Source organism: Acomys minous, assembly GCF_964271855.1.
Source record: "Acomys minous genome assembly, chromosome: 17".
NCBI classification, from domain to species: Eukaryota; Metazoa; Chordata; class Mammalia; order Rodentia; family Muridae; genus Acomys; species Acomys minous.
Window position 1 is genome coordinate 60,246,126 of NC_140500.1, and position 27,221 is coordinate 60,273,346.

The 27,221-nt window shown below is 47.0% G+C and overlaps 1 protein-coding gene across 3 annotated transcripts in view; it reads left to right on the forward strand.

Moving 5' to 3' along the window:
- The first annotated feature begins 1,771 nt into the window (after window positions 1-1,771).
- The window catches only part of DGUOK (deoxyguanosine kinase), a 29,700-nt gene continuing 4,250 nt past the window's right edge, over window positions 1,772-27,221 (forward strand). The window contains exons 1-5 of one of the 3 annotated variants that reach the window (XM_084765279.1): window positions 1,823-1,955; window positions 3,173-3,277; window positions 12,633-12,745; window positions 19,286-19,473; window positions 24,334-24,481. In XM_084765279.1, the coding sequence (XP_084621405.1) occupies window positions 3,247-3,277; window positions 12,633-12,745; window positions 19,286-19,473; window positions 24,334-24,481 (480 nt within the window). In that variant the 5' untranslated portion in view covers window positions 1,823-1,955; window positions 3,173-3,246. Of the gene's footprint in view, window positions 1,956-3,172; window positions 3,278-12,632; window positions 12,746-19,285; window positions 19,474-24,333; window positions 24,482-27,221 lie in introns of all 3 variants that reach the window. The other 2 variants (XM_084765278.1, XM_084765280.1) reach the window with 2 other exon arrangements.

Sequence of the window (27,221 nt, forward strand, 5' to 3'; positions counted from 1 at the left end):
AGTTACAGTTACTGTAAACCACCCAACAAGGCTGCTCAGTGCTAGGCATCAAATTTGAGTGCTCTACACGAGCAGCAAGGGCTTGTACCCACTGAGGCGTCTCCTGGGCCCCACACATGACATTTCCAACCCCAACATTGCTCCTGAGAGGTAGGTGCTGTATTAACGTCCACAGCACTGATAAGAACTCACGTTTCCAAAAGCCTGAGGGTCTTACTCCTACCTTGCCAGATGTATGGTTCTTGCCGATGTTCAAGGAAGGAAAATAAAACAGCACTGTCGAAGGAATACTAGCTTTGGTGTCAAATACACTTGAGTTTTCTTGGTTCTAGGAAATCTTCCCAAGACCTTAACTCCTCTGGCCTTCCGTTTATGGACCGTTCCCTGGTCATAGCTCACTTACTAGTGACGAGGCCATCCATCCTGCTAGTTAGAACCAGAAGAAGGCCCTCATTTCTGCCAATGTCCTTTTCTTCATCTGCCTAGCCCAGTCCAGGCCTCCATGCTTCTGAAAACACAGCCTGGCCCCCAGGCATTGCAAACATACACATTTAAAGACACTGGGGCCTGGTGGCCAAGCACAGAGACCTCAAATACTTGAGTTCTGGGAGTGGGTGGGATTGAGAGCAAGTTTCCCAGACTCCTTGGAGGAATGCAGTCTTGGGATCTATTTCCCAGAAACAGAGCCTGAAATTGGGATCTGTGGGCAACTTCCGACAGATGTCTCTGGGGGAGGCCCTAGTGAGCATCTGAGAAAGAAGCCTGGGTCTGCAAAGGCCGTTTGGAGGGTGCTCGCTTCTAGTCCACCCACATTGCTCTAAGCCAAGTCAGAAGCGCAAAGGCAGCATTCACCATCCCTAGGGACACAAGACTCTCAGACCTTCCTTGTGAGCTCCCTGGGGACTTTTCCAAGGGACTGGCTGTTGGCAGACAAAGCTCAAGGACACACATACAACACAAACAATATACACGTTATACAGAGTATGTACACACAATGCATACACTACACAAACACACAAATACCTCAACACACACACACACACACACAGGTGTCCAAAGACAGGTGGGGACTGACTGACTCTAGAACAATGCTCTGGAACCTCCACCTGGGGGCACAGTGGACAGGCTGACTGGTCTCACCCTCCTCATCCTCCGTTCCATCCGATTTCCTGCATCTCTCCCTTTACTCGGCCTACTATTTCTCCACTTTAAAAAACATCACAAAAATGCTGTCATCCTCGGTTCCTTAAACTTTTAATTTTTATGTTATGTATATGTATCCGAGTGAGTATATGCATGTGTGGGTGAGCTTTTCAAGGCATCTGCCACCAAGCCTGACAGACCTGAGTTTGATCCCAGGGACCCACAGAATGAAAACAGGTAAACATATCTGCAAATTGTCTTCTGAACTCCACACACTACAAATATACACATTGGTATAATTCAATTAATATAATTAAAACAACAACAACAAAAGAGCTATGAACACCTGAACTCCACCGGTCAGCAAACCCTCCATCACCTCAACCCCGAGACAGCCCCCACAGCATACCCGCAAACTTCGCGAAAACACCTCGCAGCCGCCCCTCACCCCCACCCCCACCCCCACCCCCACCCCCACCCCCACCCCCACCCCCACCCCCACCCCCACCCCCACCCCCACCCCCACCCCCACCCCCACCCCCTTCTAGCGAGCTTAAACCAGCCATTTCCTGTCTGACGGGCTTTTGACGTCAGAGGCGCGCCGTGAGCCCCTCTGCGGCCGGCGGAAGTGCCCTCGGCGGAAGTGCCCGCCTCGCTAAGCTTGGGTGGGATGGCTGCAGGTCGGTTCCTTCTGCGTCGACTCCGAGCGTCCTTCCGTTCTCTGCCTCTGAACACGCTCGTGGACGTGCCACGCACCAGAGGCATGCACGACGGGAGCGGCCTCCGAAGGCTCTCCATCGAAGGCAACATCGGTAAGGGGCAGAAAGTGGCTGTCGAGCCTTGGCCTCCGCCGAGTAGGTGACTGAGAGGCTGGGAAAGCAAACCGGGCTCGGATCCTGCCCCATTCCCGCACACCTCACCCTCTTCTTCTACCACCTCCAGACCTGCTGGTTCCACCTGTCAGGGCTCTTCCATCACAGTGCGCCACGGGTTTTGATTTGGGGGAACATTGGGCCTCAGAACCCGCCCACCTAATCACCCACCGGGACGTAAAACCCACGCAGGCCTTAGATAGCCCCAGAATTATACTGGTTTACTGGCGTGTTTCATTCGCTAGAAATAGATGCGACAGTGTGCCGTTTGTTTTTCTAAAATAGTAGTACTAGATTTAGCAAAAAATAAAAATAAATGTCCAGTTTACATAGAATCTAAGATAATTTTAGCGTGTCACATGCAGTATTTGGGACATAACACTTAAAATTATCCATTGTTAGGCTTGATTTCCACACACACCCCCATTTCTCTCTCTCTCTCTCTCTCTCCCTCTCTCCCTCTCTCCCTCTCTCCCTCTCTCCCTCTCTCCCTCTCTCCCTCTCTCCCTCTCTCCCTCTCTCTCTCTCTCTCTCTCTCTCTCTCTCACACACACACACACACAGAGGATTTCTCTTTGTATGTATCCTTGACTGCCCTGGAACTTTCTCTGTAGACCAGGCTGTCCTCGAACTCACAGACCTCTGCCTGCTTCTCCTTGCGGAGAACTGGGATTAAAGGTGTGTGCCACCATCACCTTCTGACTTAGATTCAGTTCTTCACAGATTCCATTTCACTGTTTTGCTGTGCCCCCGTGTTAGTTGCACTATAAATGATTACAATGTTGCTTGTTTTGAGACAGGAGCTATGTAGCCCTGGCTTGGAATTTGCTATTTAGAACAAGCTGGGCTCAATCAAACTCGCAGACATTTGCCTGCCCGGTTCAGATAGCTCTCACTTTTTAAACTTAGAAACACATACTGCGTATTTTATTAACAAGTAACTCAGTATCTTAAAGAAACAAAAAAAGCAAGGTGGAAGCAAAACGGTTCAACTTAATGTTGCTGGCTTCTGAGGGTACTTAGCTCTGCACAGACACTGAAGGATCAGCAAATACTGGGGTCAGCAGTACTGAGTGCTAAAGACACTGTAGCAGCAAATAGTGTTTCTGGTTTTATTCATGTAACTAATCACCTTTTGACTGTCTTCCCTGTGCCAGTGCCATCCTTAGCCCTGAGGGTACAGGCATGAGCGAATGAAAATTCTCCACTCGTGGAATTTTACCACGGAGTGATGCATAATAAAGCCACAGAAATTAAGCAAGGTAAATAGTGCGTTGCATTTTGATGAGTAAACTGGAGAGACATCAAGGATGAGAAGTTGAGGGTGACCGTCTTCTAAATGAGGGTCATCAGATACCTCACTGATGGAGTGATGCTTGATCAATAACCTGAATAACGTGAGGGAGTGAGGGAGTAGCTGACATTATTCCAGGCAGAGCAAGTTGGAAAGCCTGAGGGTAGAAGAATGGGGGGGGAGGGGGGAGGGAATCCGATTCAGGTGAAGTAGAGTAACCGAGGAGGGAGGCGGAGGGAGATGAGGAAGAAAGATGACCCGGCTGTGTAGATCCCAAAGACCATCGTGTTTTGTTTTGTTTTGCACTTACTCTTCTCTCACATATTACATCCTGACTGCAGTTCCCCCTCCCACCCCATTCCCATCAACTCCTCTTCCATTGCTCTTCAGAAAAGGGCAGGCCTCCCATGGGTAGCAGCCAAATACCGTCGTGGGTTTCAGCCTAAGACACGAAGCCATTCAATGGTTTGAGGTGTTGAGGGACAAAAGCATCAGCTGTCCAGTGCATTGGAAGTGGAAGGTGTGCATTAGAAAGCCAACTGCAAACTGCAGCTGACTGCCTCAACTTGCCCCAGCCAGTTTCTGTTGGATGTTTATAAGCGCCCAGTTTGGGCCCAGGTGAAAGCTACATCTTAACGTAGGGCCAGCTGGCCCTGGTGATAGATGAGGTGTAGTATTAGAGGCATCAGCAAGGACCTCCATCAGTTTTCATCTGAACAGCTGGAAGACCTACTTTGGATCTTTTTTACTTACTTAGTTATTTTATCTTGAGGTCTTGTGCATGTTAGCCAAGTGTTCTGCCACTGAAGTCATTTTTTTTTTAAGTTATGTGTCTGTATGTGAGCATGTGCACATTGAGTTCAGGTTCCCTCAGAGGCTGGAAAAGTTACAGGTCTTTGTGAGCTACTGATATCAGCTGTGGGAACTTAAATCAGGTCTTCTGGAAGAGCAGGAAGCACTCTGAAATGCTAAGCCATCTCTCCAACTGGTTGGTGGTTATGGTACATGCCTTTAATTCCAGCACACAGGAGGCAGGGACAGGCAGAGCTCTGAGTTTGAGGTCAGTTTGCTCTACAGAATAAGTTCCAGGACAGCAAGGGCTACACAGAGAAACTCTGTCTTGGGGGCGGGGAAAAAAAGGGGGGGGGGAAGATTAGTGACTCAAGAGTTACTGGAATTTTTCCTTTTTTTCTTTCTTACTTTTTTTGTTTGTTTGTTTTCTGAAACAGGGTTTCTCTGTGTAGCCCTGGCTGTCCTGGACTCACCTGGTAGACCAGGCTGCTTTCAAACTCAGAGATCCACCTGCCTCTGCCCCCCCCCCCCAGAGTGCTGAGATTACAGGTGTGCACCACAACACCCAACTTATTTTCAATTTTGAAATTACATTTATTTACTTGCGATGTCTGTGTGCCATGCCTCCAGTGTGGAGGTCAGAGTACCAGCATTCATCTCTTCCCAGTTCCTTTTTTGGATGCAAAGCTGCCTTACCTTCCTGATGCTATGACTTTCCCACCGTGATGGAGTCAAACCCTGAGCTAAAATAAGCCCGCCCTTCCTTCCTTCCTTCCTTCCTTCCTTCCTTCCTTCCTTCCTTTAGTAGTTCACCACAGTGATAAGAAAAATAAGGTATGGCAGAGGAGGACTGGCCAGATGTTGGCGAACCTAGAGTTTATATCCTGTTGGTGGTAGGCAGCTGCCTGAGCTACTAGGGACTTGAAGTCGGTGTGTGCCCTAAGCAGATTAGTTTCTAGAAAGACACAGGCTACAGTGAGTAAACAAATGCTTCATTCAGTGGACACTTTCTATGTCACATTTGTTCCAGTACCCATAGTGCTTTGTTTCTAGCTTGTCCGATGCAGAGGTAGGTAAATTGGAAAGGGCTAAAGTAAATAAGCTAGTTCCCATGGCTGCTGTAGTTGAAGGAGGAACGATGACAAAGGCTTGAATGGAGGGGGAAGGAAGTGGGAGTTCAAAAGATAGTCTGGAATTGAGATTGCTATGACTTAACTGACTGCTTGGAGGTTAGGAGAGGAGGAGGAGGATGCTCAGGTTAATAGTTTGGATTCTGACTCAGGAAGCAGAGGCTAAAATAAAGAGGAGCTGTTCTGGGAAGGTAAGAATGATACATTTTGTCTGAGGAATTGGAGACACACAGAGGAGATCCTGAGCTGACGTAATCAAAGTGCAGAGAGACTGGAGTTGGGGCTAAGAGTCTAGGCATGGAGCTGGTGACAGGTGGGGAAAGGTAAGCCTTGGAGATGATGCAGATGACCTGGGAGACTGCATCTGACTTGGCTTTAAGTCACCAATTGCTTCCATCACCACACACTCTGATGACGTGTCCCACACTGAGTTACTCATCCTGTGTGGGCTGGCAGAACTTCCTACCCACAAGTGTTTGCACTTGAGTGCTGTTGAGGTCGTTCCCATGTTCAGTACCTTCCCTGGGCTGCAGCCACCAGCTCCCTGCTCGTCTTTGTGCTGCCCCGCCTTAGTGCTCATACGGTGATCGCCAGAGACCTGTCCCAGCACATCCTTGTGGAGCTTAGGCATCGGTGCACAGGAAAGGGAGTGGCTTCTGGTGTGATCCTAAAGCCAGGCACAGTGCGTGCCTGCAGTTGACAGCTTGGAATCGGAACAATAAAATGCCTTGCTGATCTTTTAGTTTTGTTTCCTGAAGTCCATTAAAAGTGACTACAAACCCCAATAGAAGTGCACGTTGCCATATGAGATAACCACCAGGAGTCATCTGTGCCCATTCTGATATTTCACTCACTGTGTGAAGGGGAGACAGTACATTCTTCCCAGTCTGGAGGCTTGTGTGTAAGGCAGTAGAGGGCTTTGCTAAAGATGTGTCTCTCCTGAGTTCACTATTATGTACAGTGATGTGTCTTTTACTTGTATCAGGCTTTAAAAATGAGCAAAGAATCCTGGTGGAGAAGCAGCTTTTCTAACACTGGATCTTGGATTCTCCTGACTCTACGATAGACACCTCATTCTTATCCCCCCATTTCTATTCTTAGTACCTGGCTAGACACCCAGCATGGGAAAGGAGAAAGGTACAGTCTGTCTTCATAAAGTGAGCTCCCAGCCTGGCTGGTGAGAGAGGAGGAGTGAACAAATAATTACAGTCTAACACCCTGGTAAGCTAGAGCAGGCAGTAATTAGCTCTGCCAAGGGATGAAGTCGAGCTGGAGAGTTCAAGGAGGCTTCGGAGAGAAAGTGACAGTCACAGGATGAGCCAGGGGTAGGCACAGTGCGGGAGGAGAGCACCATCAGTCGGGCCCTTTCTTGTAGAAAGGCTGAGTTCACATAGTGCTCTGAGCTGTGAGGAGCCCCCCCCCCCCTTGTAAATAGTTTCCCATGAAAAGAAAATAAAAGGAACCAAATAAACTGTATTAAGTTTGTTTAATGCTCACTGACTGGTTTACTAAGTTTTCCCAGAGTGCTTTTCAGATTAGAACCTTTATAATCCTGGGCTTAGTCTCAGGGTTGGAGAAGAAGGTCGTTGATTAGACCTCAGCCTGCTTCACTGTTGGGCCTACCATGCCTGCCGCTTAGTAGGTGCTGCAAGAGCTTCTGCAGTAACTGACACAGCAGCAAATGCAGTTCCTGACAGACGAAATTCTCTCAAAAAGAATATTTTTCTAATATGTCAGCTGTCTTATTTATATTTACTGCCATTGATTGATTTCAGTAAAGGCTTTTCAAATTGAATCTCTTCCTTCATGTTTTCCATCTTATGGGGGGGGGGCGGACCACCAGCTATTTTAATTCCAGCACTCAGCAGCAGAGGCAGGCAAATTTCTGAGTTCGAGGCCGTTTGGTCTACAGAGATAGTTCCAAGACAGCAAGGCTACACAGAGAAACCACTGCCCCCCCATACCCCTCCCTGCCACCAAAAAAAGAAAGAGACTAGAAAATGCCCAGAGGTGATAGTATATTTTAAAGTTCCCATGAGATGCCAGTATATTAACTTTAGAATAATAAAAGACTAGTATCTGGGGCATTAGGTCAGTTTCTGTCACTACATTATTGAAGCATAATTAGCTATAACAAGCATGCAGTTTATAGAAAAGTTTGGGAGGGAAAAAAACCGTGACGTATAAGCAATAACCATAAGACTGTCTAGCTTGCACAATGACCTCTCTAAAGTTTAACAAAAAAAACCTCACATGTTGAAATAATATACTTTAAGAAAATGTTTTCCATATAATCAGTACACAAACAGTTAAGGCTCTAAAGGAAGACTTGATGCAGCTTTACGGGTGGGGGGTGGGACACCTCTCAAGAAAGACAGCAGTGACAGGAGAATCTAAGTTGTGCTGAATCCAAGATTAACAAAAACACTTACCGGAAGGGAGGCTGGCTGTACACATGGTTATTCGTGTCATTAGCAAGCCTCTGGCAGTGAAGAACCAAACCCACTGAAGCCTCTGAGAACACTTTAAGGTTTTTAGTTATGTGTGTGCAGGTATGTGTGTGGGGGTCTATGTGCACCTTCATGCAATACCTGTGAAGGCCAGAAGAGGGCATCCGATCCCCCTGGAGCTGGAATTACAGACTTCTGTGAGTTGTCCAATGTAGGTGCTAAGAGCTGAACTTGAGTCCTCTGGAAGAACAGTAGCTATCGCAACACTGGAAAGTTACACCATCTCCAGGTTCTATTTAAATACATAGCCTTGCGTTATTGAAGTGGTAGTTCCACACGTGTGGGAGGTGCCTGGCATTTAGTCACCTCTGCGTAGGTGAGTATTCACTCAGGAAATGCTACCCATAGTGAATTACCCAGGCTCTTCCAACCCTAGGAACATGCCCAGCACAGCTCTCTGAACCGTCCATCACTATTTACTGCCTTTCTGTGCTGGTGTTGGCTTCTGATCACTAAGCTAGCTTTCTAGAAGCCTTGGAATTGGTGGGAGCTGTGCACAGGGTGCCCTGACATCAGAAATGATTATTCCAGTAATTGGAGCTGTAGGTTTCCCATTGTATTTGTTGGCATTCCAGGCTTTGAGTGTTTACATGACATGACTCAATTTCTCAGAGTTCTCAAGCCCTGAGATGACCTGACGCTGCCTGACCTCAGATATGAAGTTGGTACTCCTTAACCCAAAGAGCCCTTCCATCTTTACTTTTGAAGATGCAAACAGGTCTAATGATCATTTAATTCTAATCAACAGAGCACCTGCCTTCATCTTTTTGTTTGTTTTGAGACAGTCTCACTTGGGAGCTGGGGCTGTCTCGAGCTAGGGCTATCTTGGAGCATGCTCTGTAGCCCAGGCTGGCCTCCAGCTTTGCGTACTTGATTCTCCTCTTGACCTCCTGTTGCAGTGCTTACAGGCAGGAGCCACACCACCTTGCTTTGTTATGTTACTTTAAGCAGTCTCAGGAGCTGGCAGGATGGCTCAGCAGGTAAAGCTACTCGCCACCAAACCCAAGGACATGAGTTCAGTCCCCAGGGACTCAAATGATGTAAGGAGAGACCCCAGTCCTTCAAGGTGTCCTCTGTCCTCTGTGTCATGGCACACGGAGTAAATAAATAGTATTTTACATGCTTAAACAACTTTTCAGCCTAAACATAAGGACCATCTTTCAGACTTTACTGAACAACCTATACTCTAGAGATTAGCTACCTAGGCCATATATGTTTAAACTGGGGCCTCCTCAGCACAGGCAGGTTTGAAAAATACACACCTCAACCAGTCGGTTACTCATCAATGTAGTAGGAAGTTGGAGCTAAGTAGAGAAACCATTGTCACTTAAGGGTGAGGTGTTGGACTTGGGGGAGAAAGGTTTAAGCCACTGGCCTGGAGCTTTAAGGAGAGGGAAGGCATTTACTCACATCTATGTGGGAAGAGCAGAGGCAGAGCAAGATGAACAGATAGAACGCTGGGTGGAGGTGGGACAGAGAAGAGCGTGACTGTGCAGAGCTATCTGTCCTCCCCCCCGGGCTCTCGGAGGAGTGGGGTGCTATGTGATAAATGCCACAGATTGATGTGTGGGTTCCTGTGCTGAGACCTAGCACTCCTCATCAGTCACACACACTCTTTCTTGGTTCCATTTGGATTCCCCCAGAAGGTAGACCTCACTTGAGAAAGAGCTCTTCTGAGAAAGGAGAGAGGGTCCTAGTACCCAACCTTGGCTAGCCAAGAGCTCAAAACTAGCAAGTGGCCTCAAAACTCAAAGAGATGGGCCTGCCTTCACCTCCCAGGTACTGGATCAGAGCTGTGAACCACCACACTGCTCTTTGTGGAGGGAACTGAAATCAATGTTCTGTTTGCTGCAGCAGAATGTGAGGCTTGGTCTGGTTTTCTGTCCTTAGCAAAGCCCCGTTCTCCACCTAGAGGAACACTGTCATTGTAGTGATGGAGTCACGCCTAGAGCAGACCTCCCGGAAAGGATTAGCTAGCTCAGTTCAGGGGTCTGTGTCAGCAAAGGCTTCACAGAGGAGGGCCATCTGAGCAAACCCTGGAAGGCTGAGTACAAATGGACAGGGTGTGGAGAAGGCATGATCTAGCAAATGGGAAAGCAATCAATCAACTACACATAGGAGAGATCATGGAGCCAGGGCCAATAAGAAAGCTGAGACATGAGAGGGTATATGTAGGGGCCAGGTCCTATTACATCCAGACTGTGCTTATAGGCCTGGGTTTTTTTTGTTTGTTGTTGTTGTTGTTGTTGTTGACAGGGTTTTCCTGGGTGCCCTGGAACTAATTCTGTAGGCCAGATTCTCCAACTCAGATTCACATACCTCTGCCTCTTGAGTGCTGGGATTGAAGATGTGTGCCACCACCATCCAGTTGTAGGCTTGAGTTTTATCTGAAGGCACCTACTCCAACCCTGCCACCTGAGTTCAATTCTCAGGACCCACATGAAAAAAGGAGAGAAGCAACTCTTATAAGTTGGCTTCTGACCTCCACATGGCCACCATTGTGAATACAAATAAATAAATGTAATTTTAAAAATTGATGCAGGTGAGATGGCTGAGGAAGTAAAAGATGCCTGCTGTCAGATGCCTGCTGTCAGGCTCATAACCTGAATTTGATCCCCAGGACACACATAAAGTGATCCAACTGCCACAAGTTGTCCTCTGATCTCCACATGCATGCCATGGCACGCTCCCTCACCCCCAGGTGATGAATGGATATATATGTACTTTTTTGTTGTTGAGGAAAGCAAAAGGATTTTGGTTTTGAGCCAGTGTCTTATTATGTATCCAGGCTGGCCTCATATTCACTGGCCTCAAATTCATGAACTTCCTGAGTGCTGGGATTACAGGGGTGCACCTGTCCTGACAAGATTTTAAGCTATGCTTTGCATGCAATGGAGCAGCAGTGTGGAGGTTCAGGGGCAGAGGATCTGGTCCTGAGTATGGAGGTGCAAGCAGAAAGAGGACAAACAAGGAAAAGTTAGAAAGGCAAAGGCCTTGAGGCCTCTGGCGGTCTGGCAGAGGAGGGTGTTCCGACAGCAGTAGATGTTGCCATACTCTGGGTCTGGAGGATGGAGAAGCTCCACATGGTGAGTTGATGATGAGTTCATTTGGGGAATAAATACACCGACTGTGAGTTGTGTATGGGATGTCCAGAAGGTTCTGCCAGCCGGGAGCTCAGGACAGATGGGCTAGACGTAGGTGTGAATGGAAAGAGATAATCTTAGCGTTGTGGGCCTAGGTTGGTTCCACCTCCTTGCTAGCACTCCAGTCAAGCCACAATTAACTTCTGACTGTTCTGCCAACTTCCACTTTGGCCCGTTCTTACATAGCTCATGGAGTGGTCTTTAAAAGTTGAGGGGGGGATCAGAGGGGTGGTTCCGTGGTAAGAACATTTTATTGCTATTACAGAAAACCTGGGTTCAATTCCCAGCACCCCCCACATCAACTCACAGTGCCAGGAGCTCTGAAACCCTCTTCTGATCTTCATGGGCACCAGGCGCACAGGTGGTACACAGACATCCATGCATACACGCCAAGAGGCTTATACATGTAGAAAATAAATAAATCAAATGCTGAGAAGGAATCTGATCATTTCCTTGTTGAAACCCATTGCCCCTGATTTACCTCTGCCCAGAGAGGTCAAACCTGAGACCCTGTGTGGCCTGCACGTCACTGCCTGTCTGCCTGGGTACCATACCCTCGGTCACTTTTACCCTCACTCTCAGTGCTACCTCCCTGCCAGCTGCTCTGGGGCTGCAGCAGTTTTTTCCTTGCCTCTCCCAGGCCTTGGTTCCTGCTGCTCCCCTGTGTGGGTTAGCCTTCACCCACTCTCAGCCTGGCTGAGTGCTCATCCTCCAGGCTTCCTCAGACAACATTTCTTCAAAGGAGCCTTTCCCAACCTCCTGAGCTGCATCTGATGCAGTCTGCATTTTCCCATCGTGGCACAGCATGATTTATCAGTTAGCTTTCTGTGTGTTGTTCGTTTAATGCCCTTCACCCATGTCCTCTGAGGATAAAATCCATCCAGTGGTTTTTTTTTGGGGGGGGTGGCTGGAAGGGGGTTTCAGCTGTCTTGGACTCACTTTGTAGACCAGGCTGACCTCAGACTCACAGCGATCACCTGCCTCTGCCTCCCTGAGTGCTGGGATTACAGGTGTGCGTCACTACACCCAGCCATCCAGTGTTTAGTTACTGTCATACTCCAGGACTTGACAGACCCAAGCATAAGCTAACCCGCTAAGGGTATTAGCTTTGTTGAATGAATAAAACTCATAATGGTTTTCCCTCAACTAACTTTCTTTCTTTCTTTCTTTCTTTCTTTCTTTCTTTCTTTCTTTCTTCCTTTCTTTCTTCTTTTCTTTCTTTCTTTCTTTTTTTTTTCTTTCTTTCTTTTTGTTTTTGACACGGTTTCTCTGTGTAGCCTTGGCTGTCCTGGACTCACTTGGTAGACCAGGCTGGCCTCAAACTCACATCGATCCGCCTGCCACTGCCTTCCAGGTACTGGGACTAAAGGTGTATGCCACCACGCCTGGCTCAACTTTCAATTCCTACAGTCACAAGTTTTAGAGTCATGTCATCAGTTTTGCTCACTTTTGAAGGTTCTGTTATGTTCTCAGCAGTTACTGAATACTGTGCCTCTGGGAGGTTGGCTCAGTGAGCCTGCAGCCTGAATCCTAAGGCCATGTCTCCTCCCTGTTGCCTGTGCTCACTGTGGTAACTGGTTAGCTGCCTAAGCCATCAGCACACTGACAGTGAGTCATAAGGCTGCCAAGTTCTGAAGCGGAAAAGCTGGCCCTTGCTCCCCTGAGATGGGTGCTCGTGGCAGCGGCTAGTGGCTGCCTCCTTCCCCTGGATTTGGGAAGCATCCCAACATGTGCCATTTGCATTGCAGCTGTAGGCAAATCCACCTTTGTGAAGTTACTCACGAAAACTCACCCAGAGTGGCAGGTGGCTACAGAACCCATAGCAACATGGCAGAAAATCCAGGCTGCTGACACCCAAAAAGTAAGTTTACAGCTGTGGGGAGTAGTTGCAGACATGGCAAGCAGTCCAGTTGGGATAACTTAATTTGTTCTGAGGAGATGAAGTATACCAGCTTGTCTCCTTTTTAAAATAGCTTCATTCCAGAAAGCAGGCCACAGAGGATATGATTTATTTGAATATGTTTAGTTTTTTATTTTTGTGGCTTCTCCCTAGGTCTGTGTAAGCGCCTGCCTCCTGTCTTTGTGGTTTCCCAAGCATGCCCAACCATCCAGGGCTTTGAAGATGAATGTTGCCATCCCCCCCCTTAAGTTGTTGTTACTGAAGCTGGCTGGGAGGATGATAGTCAATGAGGACGTGTTAGGCGTGGGAAGGAATCTCACTGAGCATCGGGTCACCCTTTGAGTCAATGCAGTCAACGTTTTTTTTCCAGTCAACGTTTTAAGGCGCATACTCTGTGACAGGCCTCTTCCAAGCTCGACCAACCCCACACAGTTCACTCACACCTCACAACTCAGCCCCAGGGTCAGGTATGCTGCCTCTGCCAAGACCATAGGTTTGGTTTCAAGCCCAGCCACATTAGTGTGAGTGGGGAAAGTGAGAGTGGACAAAGATCTCCGAATAGCTGAAGGAGTGCTAACCCGTGCTGCTGGCTCATGAACTCTTGCAGACACCAGGAACATGTGTCGAGTGGCTCAGTCTTGTTTTAGCCACTAATTGGTCTGTTCTTCTGTATGTTGAGCCACACTGAACCCCTGGGACTAGGACTCATTGGTGCAGGCTCTTGCGCCTTTTTAAGCCTTGGTTCTTTTGTGCTACAGCAACCCATGAGTACAGTTGAGGCAAAGAAGCCTACTCTCTCCTCAGACCTAATTTCTACAGAGTAACCCCAACCTGTTTTCCATTAAGGCCACTTTGTGTGAGTAATGTGCACAGTGCCTTTCTTTTTTACTCAGTTTACCAAGACTGTCTGCTCAGAGCCTAGTCAGACACTCACCAGTGCTCTGGTGGGATCTGGGTGCCAGGGTTCATTACTGTAGTCCAGAGCCTGTGTGCAGCCTGTGTGACGCGCATGCTGTGCTTATTGGAGGCATGTTCTTCCCGTCATCTGTTTATATCCTTGTATGTATGCAGTTGTGTATTTGTAAAAATTTTCCATTAGAAACAAATCATGATTTTTTTTTTCTAAGTATGACAGGAAAGTAGTGACATTTTAAAATATGCTCACAAAATCTTTGCTGCTTCACCATGGAATCCTGGCGCTGGGTTCTCTATTTCTTGGGTGCCCTTAACCACCAAACCACCCTTCCAGCCCTCTGTTTATTTATTTCTGTTTTGTTTTGTTTTGAGACAGGATCTTTTGTAGCCTAGGCTACCTTGAACTCTTGGTCTTCCTGCTTTTATTTCCCAAATACCAGGATTATGAAATAGGCCACTACACCCTGCACCACACCTGGTTTTTGTTGTTTCGTTTTGTTTTTCGAGACAGGTTTCTCTGTGTAGCCTTGGCTGTCCTGGACTCACTTTGTAGACCAGGCTGGCCTCGAACTCAAAGAGATCCGCCTGCCTCTGCCTCCCGAGTGCTGGGATTACGGGCACCACGCTTTGTTTTTGTTTTTGATTTGTTCATGTGTTTGTTTATTGTTTTATGTGAATGCTGGGAATCAAACTCATGTCCTCACCTTTAGAAAGCAAACATTTTACTAACTGAGCCATTTCCTCGGCCATTGGTGTTTTGCCTGCATGTATGTCTGTGTGAGGGTGACAAATCCTCTGGAACTGGAGTGACAGACAGTTGTGAGCTGCCATGTGGGTGCTGGGAATTGAACTCAGGTCCACTGGAAGGGCAGCCAATGCTCTTAACGGCTAAGCCATCTCTCCAGCTCCATCCCCGGCCCCCACCATGTATTTGAGCCTGGGCTACATCCTCAATGATTACTTTTCTTTTTCTTTCTTTCTTTTCTTTTTTTGTTTTTGTTTGTTTGTTTGTTTGTTTTTGGAAGGTGGGGAGTATGGGTAAGGGTAAATAGAGATGGTTTAATATAGGTTTAAGCTTAAGGGTTAAGACGTCAGAGGACAATGGCCAGGAGTCAATTCCAGCATAGGTTAAACTCAAGTTGGCAGGGTTAGCAACAGGTTATTTCCCCCTGAGCCATCTAGCCAACCCTGTTTTTTGGTATTTGGTTGGTTGGTTGGTTGGTTGGGTTATTTGGTTTGGTTTGGGTTTTTGTTTTGGTTTTGGTTTTTGGGTTTTTTTATTTGCTTGTTTGTTTGTTGGTTCGTTGGTTGGTTGGTTGATTAGTTGTTGGTTTTTGGTTTTTGAAATAGGATTTCTCTGTTCTAGGCTCACTTTGTAGACCAGGCTGGCCTCATATTCACATCAATCCTCCTGCCTCTGCCTCCTGAGTGCTGCGATTAAAGGTATGTGCCACCATGTCCTCGTGCTTTTTGAGTTTTGTTTTTGTTTTTTCCTTAGAGACAGGGTTTCTCTGTATAGACCAGGCTGGCCTTGAACTCAGAGATCCGCCTGCCTCTGCCTCCCCAAGTGCTGAGATTACATGTGCATGTGTGCACCACCATACCCAGCTTGTTGTTTTTTAAGCTTCCGATGGCTCAAAAACTTTAAAGCATCTTCCTATGTTTCTTTCTGTTCTATGTGGATTTAAAAGTTGTAACACCAACCTGTTTTCATGTGTGTGCGCGCGCGCACGCGTGTGCATGAGAACATGTTTTAGGTGCACTTGCCTGTGCACTCGGATGAGGAGCTCTTTGACTTTCCACTTCGTTCTCTTGAAACAACCTCTCGCTGCACCTGGAGCTAGGTAGGCACCCAGGGCCCCAGTGAGCCTCTTGCCTCCACTCCTGCAGTGCTGGGATTGCCAGCTCACATGCAGCCATGCCCAACTTTACACCCGGGGCTTGGGACCTTAACTCAGGTTCTCATATCTGCTCATCCAGCAATTTTACCCACTATTCTATCTCCTCAGCCTATTTATTTATTTAGCTAGTTTTATTTTATACATATGCGTGTTTTGCCTGTATGTGTATCTATGCAATAGATGTACATTCATGCCATGTGGATGCTAGAAATAAAATCCAGGTCTCCTAGAAGAGCAGCAGATGCTGTTAACTGCTGAGCCATCTCTCCAGCTCCCATTTTATTTTGTAAACAAATGGTTATCTGTCCCAGTGGTGCTCTTATTTACCTTTTCCTGAGTAGATACATACCTTGTTGGTATTGATGTTTATTCTCATTGCCTTTTCTTGTTGTTTTGATGGAAAGCAGCTGATTATATTTGACTAGTATGACTCGTCTTGTGTGGAGTCCTTTGCTCAGTTTTAGACAATAGCGGTTGTTTCTAAATGGAATCATTTGGAAGTATTTTACAGTATTCATGATTCATCTCTGCCTTCCTGCTTGCTTTGGGTAGAGCTTACAGAAGAATATTAAATAACTGCCGGAGGTTGGCCACTGCTCTCTTCTGCCCTTGGTGAAGCTCCTTCTAACCTGAATGTCCATTCCTCCATTACTCCTTGCCTAGAGCTGTGGAAGAGGCCTCCTCCTAGTGATAGTACAGGGTGCTCACTTTTATCAACAGCAAATGTTCAGGTTTTTTCATAAATCTTCTTAGCATCCTTTTTGCCATGCAATAATCACGACTGCTGCTTCTTTTCTTTTTAAAGGCAAGGTCTCATTATACAAGCCAAGCTGGTCTGGAATTTACTATATAACCCTGGCTGGCCTCAAACTCACATGGAACCTTCTGCCTCAGCCTTCCATGTGTAGGAATTAAAGGTGTGCGCCACCACACCTGGATTTGCCAACTTTTAAGAAGAATATTATATGTGCAAAGTATGAGCTGGTTCATCAGTGCTAAGATGCTGTTCCCTGCAGGACAGAGTCAATTTAAGACTTCTAAGGAAAATGGAAATGTGTTAGGGTTAGCTTAGTAATCATTGAGGATGTAGCCCAGGTTCAAATGGTGGGGGCCGGGGATGGAGCTGGAGAGATGGCTTAGCCGTTAAGAGCATTGGCTGCCCTTCCAGTGGACCTGAGTTCAATTCCCAGCACCCACATGGCAGCTCACAACTGTCTGTCACTCCAGTTCCAGAGGATTTGTCACCCTCACACAGACATACATGCAGGCAAAACACCAATGCACATAAATATCAATAAATAGAAAAAGATAAATGGGAAAATTGTTCCCCTGAATTCTCATTTTGGGGGTCTACTCTTTCTGTTAACTGTGAAAGATAAATAGTAACATTTGTGATTTTTTTTTCATTCCATCTGTCTTTCCTTATAAGTTTCTTTGCATTTTTAATTGGCATTGCTCTACATTTATAGATTTTAATACTCCTTTATTTCCCATTTTAAATCTTAGTGGTAGCTTCAATTAAAGTGGGAAGTATTGTATTCAATGGGTTTTTCTTTTGATACAGAGAAATCATGCCTTTTCTTCCATCTTCTTTACGCCTTTGTTTTAAAGATGTATTTTGTAGGGGTGTTGTTGTTGTTGTTGTTGTTGTTGTTTGAGACAGGGTTTCTCTGTGTAGCTTTGGCTGTCCTGGTCTCGCTTTGTAGACTAGACTGGCCTCGAACTCACAGAGATCCACCTGCCGCTGCCTCCTCAGTGCTGGGACTAAAGGTGTGCACCACCACCACCCAGCGTATTTTGTAGTTCTTGTCTGACCACGCCTTTAATCCCAGCACTCAGGAGACAGAGGCAGACAGATCGCTGTGAGTTCGAGGCCAGCTGCCAAGATAATACAGAGGAACCCTGTATTAATTTTTTTTATTATTCTAAATTATGTGTATGTGGGGGGGTGTGCAAGTGCACTCACACACAAACATAGCCACACATATGCACACACAACCTTAAGATACATATTTGTATATACTATAAAATACATAAAACTATATTTATATATAGTAAAAATTTTATATTTATGTATATGTGTGTTCTGCAGCTGAAAAGGAATAGAAGTCAGTATCTGTGCTGAGATAGCTATTGCCCAAAATAGGAAAACAAAAACCAAAAACATAAATATCTCAATAGGAGTCAAGAGTTGGGTCCTCACTCCATCTTGTCTGGTCTCTTTGTTCACCACTGCAGTAGACACTAGGCTAGCTGACCCAGGAGCTTCTGAGGATTCTCCTGTCTCTGCATCCCATCTTACTGTAGGGGCGCAGAGATGATATGCCTGCTACTGTTTATGTGGGTTTATCTAGATTAATGTGCATTCTGGGGATTTGAACTTAGCTCTTTACGCTTGCATGACAGTCACTTTACCGACTGAGCCACCTCCCCAACCCTTATATTTTATAGCCAGTTATTCCTTTGTTGACACATTTGAGCAATGTTTATATTGTCTGTAAAGATTCTGCTTGTCATTTACTTCCAAAGTTAATGGTACTCTTTTCCAGAAACTTTTTTCAGTCCTTTACAGCATAAATGAGTGGACACATGTCACGTGTGTGGCCTTATATTTTAGCTCTCTATGTCTTACGCATCCTCATTGTGAGCTCCTTGAATACAGGTAGTGGAGAGAGTTTAGGATGAAGAGGTCAGAGGAAGCCCAGCTGGAACCCATTCCTGTGTACTCCCCGTGGAACCTTAAACAAGTGAGGCACTCAGCCTCTCAGTGGATGTCCCCCTCTGCAAATGATTTTAATAGTACAGAAGATGAAAGAACAGTGCAGTAAATTCTGAAGTCTTACTTTCTTTTTCTCCACTACTTATATCATTCAGCGCATGTAGTGCCTCATCCACACAGGCCTTCAGTCAGCAACGAGGAAGGAAGGAAGGAAGGAAGGAAGGAAGGAAGGAAGGAAGGAGGAGGAAGGAAGGAAGGAAGATACAAGGTGCATTGCTTAAAATTTACATTTGCATTGAGTCAGTGACTGAACCTAGAAAATAAACCTGGGCCCCTAAGTGTCTCCACTACTTGTTCCCGCCGTACGTTCAAAATCGGTGAAACTTCAAATTGAATTACATGGTCCCTAGAATAAAAAAGGAACTGGGCTTCGTTTGAACAAAGCATGACCTTCTATGAAGCACAGAAGTCTGCTTTCTTTCTTATCTGCCATGAAGTTTGAGAAATAACCACAAATGGAATTTGGAAGTCAGCATGGTATTAAAGTAGGATTCGATTCAAAGGAGCATTGTAAGTGAGTGCCAGCTAACTCACCCCAGACTCCACAGGTCCGGGAGAGACAGAGAGAGAGAGAGAGAGAGAGAGAGAGAGAGAGAGAGAGAGAGAGAGAGAGAGAGAGAGTGTGTGTGTGTGTGTGTGTTTTGCTCTCTCCTATTCAGTGACTGTGGTATGTCATCTCCCTTTGTCAGATTCTTATCATACAAGGTTGCATAGTCTTCTTCCTGTTTACATAGTTTGAGCCGAGCTGGACAATCATATCTTTCTCATGTTTTCAGTGGAAGGAAACATGTGTGGTTATTTTTCACATTAATTATTGAACCTTCTTGAGGAAGGGCAGAGGGTGCGGTGTGTGTTGTGAAATGATGCAGCGTCTGGGAAATGCTCCTCTTCTGCACTCTCCCGTAGGATAGCACTTCCAAAAGCCTTGGGAACTTGCTAGAAATGATGTACCAGGAGCCAGCGCGATGGTCCTACACATTCCAGACACTGTCCTTTATGAGCCGGCTGAAGTTGCAGCTGGAGCCCATCCCAGGGAGACCCCTGCAGGCAGAGAAGTCCGTGCGGGTCTTTGAGAGGTCTGTGTACAGTGACAGGTAAGACGTCAAGCAGTGCCAACCACAGGCATCACGTTCACGTCGGGTGGCTTTTCCTGCCATAGTTTCTAAACTTGGCTCACTAGTCAATGTAAAACTGTAATGTGAACAATTGTTTCTTTTGTATGTACGTATATGTGTGTGTGCATGCATGAAGATGCACTTGTATGTGCCAGTGTCTGTGTGTATGTGCATGGAGGCCAGACAGACTCAGTTGTTTTCCTTAGGTGCCACTCCGTTTTCCTTTCTTTATTTCTTTTTTTTTTTTCTTTTCTTTCTTTATTTCTTTTTTTTTCTTTTCTTTCTTTATTTCTTTCTTTTTTTTTTTTTTTTTTTGAGACAGAGTCTCTCACTAATGTAGACCTGTCCAAGAAAGCCAAGGTTACTGACTGACTGCTGACCTCCAGGGATCCACCTGTCTCTGCCTCCTTGGCATGGGGGTTTGAGGATCAAAGTCAAGTCATGGTCCTTTTAAGGCAAGCTCTTTACCAAATAAGCCATCTCCCCAACACCAAGAATGTATATTTTTAAAATTAAATTTTTGAGGATTTTGTCTTTATTTTGTGTCGTTGCGTGTTTTGCTGCATGTATGCAGCACATGGAGCAGTGCCTATGGAGACCAGAAGAAGGCGTTGGAGGCCGTTGAACTGGAGTTACCATTGTTAGCTGGGAACAGATCCAGGCCCTCTGTAGAACAGTCAGTGCTCTTAACCCCTGGGCCATTTCCCAGCGCCCAAAGTTTATGATTCTTTTTAAAACAAATCTATACAAATTTGTTGAGAGTTGTAAGACTGCTGAGTTATCATATGTGTCAAGAAAACAAATTAGACTTTTCATCAGCTGGGTGCACTAACTTTCCCACAGTGCCACTGACTTTGGGTTCCACCATTACACACTGAAGTCACAGAATAGCCACTTGGGTGGCTCCCAGAAGCCAAGCAGGTTGCTGTTGGTTTATCACCTCTTAGCAAAATTAGCAGATGGGATTAAAGTTTGTGTTTTTTGTTTTTGTTTTTGTTTTTTAATTTTTTTGAGACAGGGTTTCTCTGTGTAGCCTTGGCTGTTCTGCACTCGCTTTGTAGACCAGGCTGGCCCCAAACTCACAATGATCCACCTGCCTCTGCCTCCCGAGCGCTGGGATTAAAGGTGTGTGCCGCCACGTCCAGCCAACTTTGTGTTCTTAAAACAGTGTTAGCAGGGGCTGTAGAGATGGGTCTGCGGTTCAGAGCATGCGCTGCTCTTGTAGAAGACCCAGGTTTGATTTCCAGCACGCACATGGCAGCTTGCAACTGTCCATAATTCCATTTCCAGGGGGTCCAGTGTCCCCTTCTGATCTTCACAGGCACTAAGTACACACATGGTACATAGATATACATGCAAGCAAAATAGACATACATATAGTAAATATGAAAAAATTAAACCAAAAAATTCAAGCTCAGAAAAAGTAAATAAATAAAAGGACCTGGAAGTAAAAATATTACATAGTGGGGGGAAAAAACAATGCAAGCAACTTGTACATCCTTTTTATTCCTCAAGAGGGATGTTGAGGCAGAAACAACATGAGAAATGGTCTTCTGTTTTCTGTTCAGCTTTTTTGACCCCCTTTATGCATAGGGCTTATTGCTGGCCAGTGTCTGTAGTGGTACGCTGTACCCGTCACTCATGAGAGAGGACATTATCCACCGAAGCCTCCTTTCGTTCTTAGTTTGGTCAGTGTAGGTTTATTGATTCTCTCCTGACTCAAGCACCAGGCTTAGTCCTAGGGTGACACCAGCAGCCTTAGTCCCTGCTCCCGTGAGAAGACTGCTTCACCAGGGACTGTGTACACGCTCGCCCACGTGTGGTCTGTGTTCCAGAGAACAGCGATTGCAGGGAAGAAGAAAGACAGTTTCCAATTGAGTTAGCAGAAACACCACTGTGAGCGGGGTGTGGTGGAGCGCACGCCTTTAATTCCAGCTCTCGGGAGACAGAGGCAGGTAGATCCCTGTGAGTTCAAGGCCAGCCTGGTCTACAGAGTGAGTCCAGGACAACCAAGATAGCATAGAAAAACCACGTCTCGAGAAGCCAAAACAAAACAAAAAACCACCACTGTGGCTTTAGAACAAAGCTCCGATTGCTAGGTCCTTGGGCCCTGTTCCACCTGCAGCTGCCCACCCAGCTCTATGTTCAGCACCCTCTCCTCCTGCCCACCACCACTAGGTATGGAGAACAGGAGAAGTGCTGCCTCAGGAGAGGCAAAGGCCCCTTTTTTAGCTTGGTCATTTTTATCTTCAAGATGCAGCTTTCATCTTCTAGTTGTCTATGAAGAAGCTGGCAGCACTGTTCAAAATTTGAGTTACAAAAATCACCTTGTTGCCTTCAGTGAGCTGTAGCTAAAACATTCTAGTCTGGGCAAGTTCACTTTCAGAGTTTGCAAATTAGTTTCTTCGTGCCCTAGGAAAAGCAGTTACAGTGGCTTAGGACTGTTGACTGCTGAGTGGCAGCCACCCTGCTATACACTTGTTTTGTTTTTCAAGACAGGGTTTCCTAGGCTTGACTGACCTAGACTTGCTTTGTAGACTAGGCTGGCCTCGAACTCACAACAATCGGCCTGCCCCTGCCTCCCGAGTGCTGGGATTAAAGGTGTGCGCCACCACGCCCAGCTCCCTGCTATACTTTGATATGCAGCCATCTCTGCCTGTGGTTGGAAAGTCAGGTAGCTTTCCAAGACAACATGGCTTGTGGAAGCTACAACTAGGCTCAAACTCTACAGAGTCACTTAAGAATGACACTCAGCTTTGCAGTTTGCACTTCACTGATCCATTCACACAAGGATTTTGAATTTCATTTTCTCAGAAGTGAGCAGTGTTACTGAGTGTTGCCTTAGAAACTGGAGTTGTTGCAAATGTCAATTGTATTTGTATCAAGCTTTCAAAGCAGAATTGACCCTTTTGAAGCCATGGTTTCTCAAGCTCTGATTCCTCAATTTACCAGATCCTCCTTTTGGTGTGGGAGTAAGCAAAGAGGGAAGTTAGTGTGATTTTCAGCATTAGCCTTGTTTTACCTGATTGGAAGCTCAGCAGCGGAAGCTAGGGTCCTGTGTGCTCTGGGCAGGAGGGAGGCTGCGCTTCGGGTCCTACCAAAGTCGGCTCCAGAGCTGACACCACAGAGAGAACACTCCCCTGCTACTCAGCTACAAAGCGGGATGGCTCAGCAGCCCTCCTGAAATGCTTATGGAGACTCAGCCTTACCCTGCATTCACTGGGGTTTTGTTCCAGAGTCTTGCTGTAGTAGTGAGGAAAGCTCAAAGGCTTGGGTTTCCAAGCACATGCTGTCTTTTTTTTTTTTTTTTTTTTTTTTGGTATGTGCATTGGTGTTTTGCCTGCACATATGTCTGTGTGAGGGTGTCAGATCTTGGAGTTACAGACAGTTGTGAGCTGCTATGTGGGTGCTGGGAATTGAACCCGGGTCCTTTGGAAGAAAAGTCAGTACTCTTAACCACTGAGCCATCTCTCCAGCCCACATGCTGTGTGTCTTGTGTTCCCTTTCTGGAGTCCCTTCCTTGTAGTGGGTTGCTCCATGTGTGAGCTGGGGCGTGGGCCTATGTCACCTGTTATTTGTCATCACAGGGTTGAGCAGGATGGGAGCTGTAGACTGAGAGTTCAGATTTCCACGGCTGGTTCAGTAGTTCAGAGCATTTGCTTCTCTTAGAGTGGAGCCCATTTCATTCCCAGCACCCACATCAAATGGCCCAATTGCCTGTAAGTCTAGGCCCTAAGAACCCAGTACCCTCTTCTGGCCTCCACAAGCATCCATGTGTGTGTACACTGCTGCACACAGACACACACACATAAATAATACAAATAAATGGGTTTTTAAAAACTTTCTGTTGATTCTTCGTGAGTTTCACAGTGAGTTTAATCCCCGTCCCACTCATCTCCCTGTCAACTCATATCCACCCTCTGCCCTTGCAACCTTCCTCCCTGCCCCCCCCCATAAAGAAAATAAAAAACACACAAACAAAAACATAAAGCATAGAAACATTTCATTGTGGACGTTGTAGTCTGTCACAGTGTGTCCCACAGTGTACCCTTCTGTCCGCATATCTTTACTTGCAAATGTTCATTGTAATTAGTCACTGGTCTGGTTCGAGGTCTCTGGCTTCTGTAACATCAGTATTGGGTCCTCACTTGGACCCCTCCCGGTTATCCTGTTATCTATCATCCTGTGTCACGGAGCTCCTACAGCTTTAAGTCAGCAGGACCAGGTCTTTCACACGCCCCAGCAGTCTATAGATGATGTAGATTTGGGGTAGGCCAACTCAGAGTCCTGGATCTGGGTGCAGGTGAGCTGAGCTGGTCAGCCTGGTGGCTCTCCAGCCCTGCTCTGGCTAGGCCACCCAGTGGTGCCATCAGCAGAAGGCAGGGTCAGCTCCCTCACTCTGATGCCCTCACACACACCTCTAGAGCCAGCTCCACTGTGCTGCCTAATTGAAGTGCAGGGGCCCACTCTCCCAAGTGCTGCCGCCTTGATGGGCTGGCTGGGCCAGATGTACTCTCACACCCTCAGGGTGACTCACTCATGCCTTTGCCATCAGGGCCAGCTCAGCTCCACTGTATTGCCCAGATGAGGTGCAGGCCCCCCCCCCTCATGTCCAGGGCCCAGCTCTTCCAACTACAGCAGGGGGTGACAAGGTGAAGGAATTTTCTTTTTTAATCAGCTTATTTTTAAGGGCTGATAGGAGCTAGAATGGGGGTGCATGGTTTGGGTAAATATGACGCAGTCTAGTTACTGATTTTCCTGTTTTTCTCCCTCTCCTGTCCTTCATCCTGTTTCCCATCTTCCCTCCACCCCAACCTCCCACCCAACACTTCCATCCAGGTATATCTTTGCAAAGAATCTTTTTGAAAATGGCTCCCTCAGTGACGTTGAGTGGCACATCTATCAGGACTGGCACTCCTTCCTCCTTCAGGAATTTGCGAACCGGCTGTCCTTGAATGGCTTCATCTATCTCCGGGCTTCTCCCCAGGTAACTCTGAACCTAAAACCTTAGACGCTAAAACTGCGTGGAACAGTGCAAGCCAGGCGGTAGCGGCACAGGCCTTAATCCCAGCACTCGGAGGCAGAGGCAGACAGATCCCTGTGAGTTTAAGGCCAGCCTGGTCTACCAGTTGAGTTCCAGGACAGCCAAAGGAACACAAAGAAACCCCGACTCGAAAAATTATTTAAAAAAGAAAATCCACACTTAGTGTCTACATTGTTATTAAACAAACAAACAAACAAACAAACAAACCCCTGCATGAAACGTAAGCAATGGCCTCCTGCAAGCTTCTGGCTTCCAGGTTGGAGAAGTCAGTTTAGGGGCCTCACCCAGCACAAAGTGTAAGTCTACACTAATACTCCAGCACTGAGCATCATCTCCCAGGGGTCTTTGCAGCTGTAGCTGCAGCAGCATGCTCAAACAGTTGTCTGTGTGTAGAAGTAGCCCTCTTGGTGGAGAAACCAACTACAACAGACTATGCATTGTTTTTATAGTTCCAGGTCTACAGGTCAGACAATCAGACCTGCAGCCACTCATCTTAGTGATCCCTTCCTTGTCACATCATCTGAGGCTTCAGCGATCCTGACTAGGATATGAGGAAGGAAAGAGTGTTTCCTTCCCTCATCCTAAATTATAGCCCACACTAGTCCTTGAGAAGGCCGTCAGGCAGGCGGAGTGCAGAACTGTGGACACTGCTCTCCTTCTGTAACTTGAACTTTGGAGCTTGGCCCATGGGATGATGTCATGACAGGAGAGCTGGAAACAGCATTGGCCCTCGGCTCCTGCTGACTGGTAGTGACCTTGGCTAGACCCTGGCAAGCTTCCCCTGAAGGGGTCTTTGTAAAGTACATCTCTTGAAAGACTCATGGGGCAAGATTCCAAGCCAAGGCAAAGCATTTTTTGAGAGACGCTCCACAGGTATGGTCAGATGCCAAGAATGCCCATCGTTGCAGACAGCGGCCAGCCATCTGCATGCTGAGCTGAGCTTGTGGACAGAAGGGAGCCTGGGGCACACTGAGCAGTCAGAGAACAAGTGGCTCCTCTCAAGTCTCATGGGAGGGGCTCCAAGGAGAGGACTGGGAGGAAGGGCCCAGGGAGAGAGGTGTCTGAGGGCAGCTGGGGCTGGGTTCCTATGCTCTTGGGTTTTGGTTTGGTTTGGTTTGGTTTGGTTTTTTATTTTGTTTTGTTTGAGACATAGTCTGATAATGTAGCTCTGGCTGTTCTAGAACTCACTATGTATACTAAACTGGTCTCAGGTTTCTTTTCTCTAATATAATATTTTCTCCTCCTCCTCCTCTTCCTCCTCCTCTTCTTCCTCCTCCTCTTCTAACAACTCCTCCTCCCCTTTGCCTTGTGTGTGTGTGTGTGTGTACATGTGTGTGCACATGCGCGTGTGCATGCATGTATAGCTGTGTGTCTGCAAGTATACACACGCCACAGTGCTGTGTGGTAATCAGGGGACAGCTTGGCTTCACTTCTCTCCTCCCACCGTTGCATGAGTGTCAGGGATGGAACGCAAGTCACTTCCAGATGGAGTTCCAGGTTCAGATAAAATTGAGCTACTTATCTGAAAGGCACACTAAGGACGGAGGAGGACCTTCTGGGAAGTGAAGGATTCGGCCAACTGAGGACGTTGCCTGGCTGCCTTTAGTGGTCTCTGTTGCTGAGGACGAATGGAAAAGGCCCATTGTGATGTGGAGGCTCTCCAGGTAGAAAGTAGTTTCTGAGTGGAAAGAGGAGCCTGTTCCCACAGAGGGTAGCAGGATGTGGCTGAGTCAGGGTTCTGGGGGAGGGGAGGGCTGCCCAGCTCTGAGGTGCTGTGGAAGTCATAAGGTGGCTGGCCTGAGAGAAGAGGGGGTTGAGGGCTGAGGCTGAGAGAAGGAAAAGTGTTGACCTAACCCTATTCTTAGAGACAGAGCGGCAACGCGGTCATCTCAGGGCCAGGACAGTGTTGCTGGGCGAGCAGAGGGGCCTGGGAGTAAAGCAGGGCTGCCTAGCCTCTTGGTGCTGTGGACTGGAGGTTGGGCCCAGACGCTGGGACTTACAGAGCAAGCAAATCTCCCTTTACCTTCCTTCCTCTCGGGGCCTGTTGAGGGCCTCTGTGAAGTGGCAGGGTGGTGGTAGCAGTAGCAACTGTCGCCAGGGGCTGACTCGTCCCTTGGGAGAGACTAGGTGACTAGCAGTTCCTCTCATAAATGAGACTTAGAGAATTGCTGCAATTTAACCTCAGAATAAAGAAGTATAATTTATTTGGAATTAGTTTGATATTTTCGTGCTGTTTGGATGGTGTTAGATACAGGAACCCAGGAATGCCAGGGGATGAGCAGGACTCAAGCCAGTGGCCAGCACAACACCGACTCCTGCAAACATTGACTTTACAGACTGTGAGTCCAGCTCCAGACCCCTATCCACCTGCCCTTCCCCAAATTCAAGGATCTGGCAATCACAATAATAATAATTGGAAGAGAAACCTTTGTTCTGTGTTCCCCTGTGGCTGGCTGTGTGCCTCTGGGTGCCCATCCCTGTATGGGACAATGAAGCGTGGGCACGGTGCTCATGAGCTGCACGGGAACAAGTGCCACCTGAGCTTCAGGCTGGAGTGGCACAGTGAGCAGAGCCTTTGCCAGTCGCAGCCTGGCAGGTCGGGGAAGCTCGGGCGCAGGTCCTGTCCCTGCCACTTCCACCTATACAGACTCTGCCTTCACATTGTGCTGTGTGTTCCCGTGGG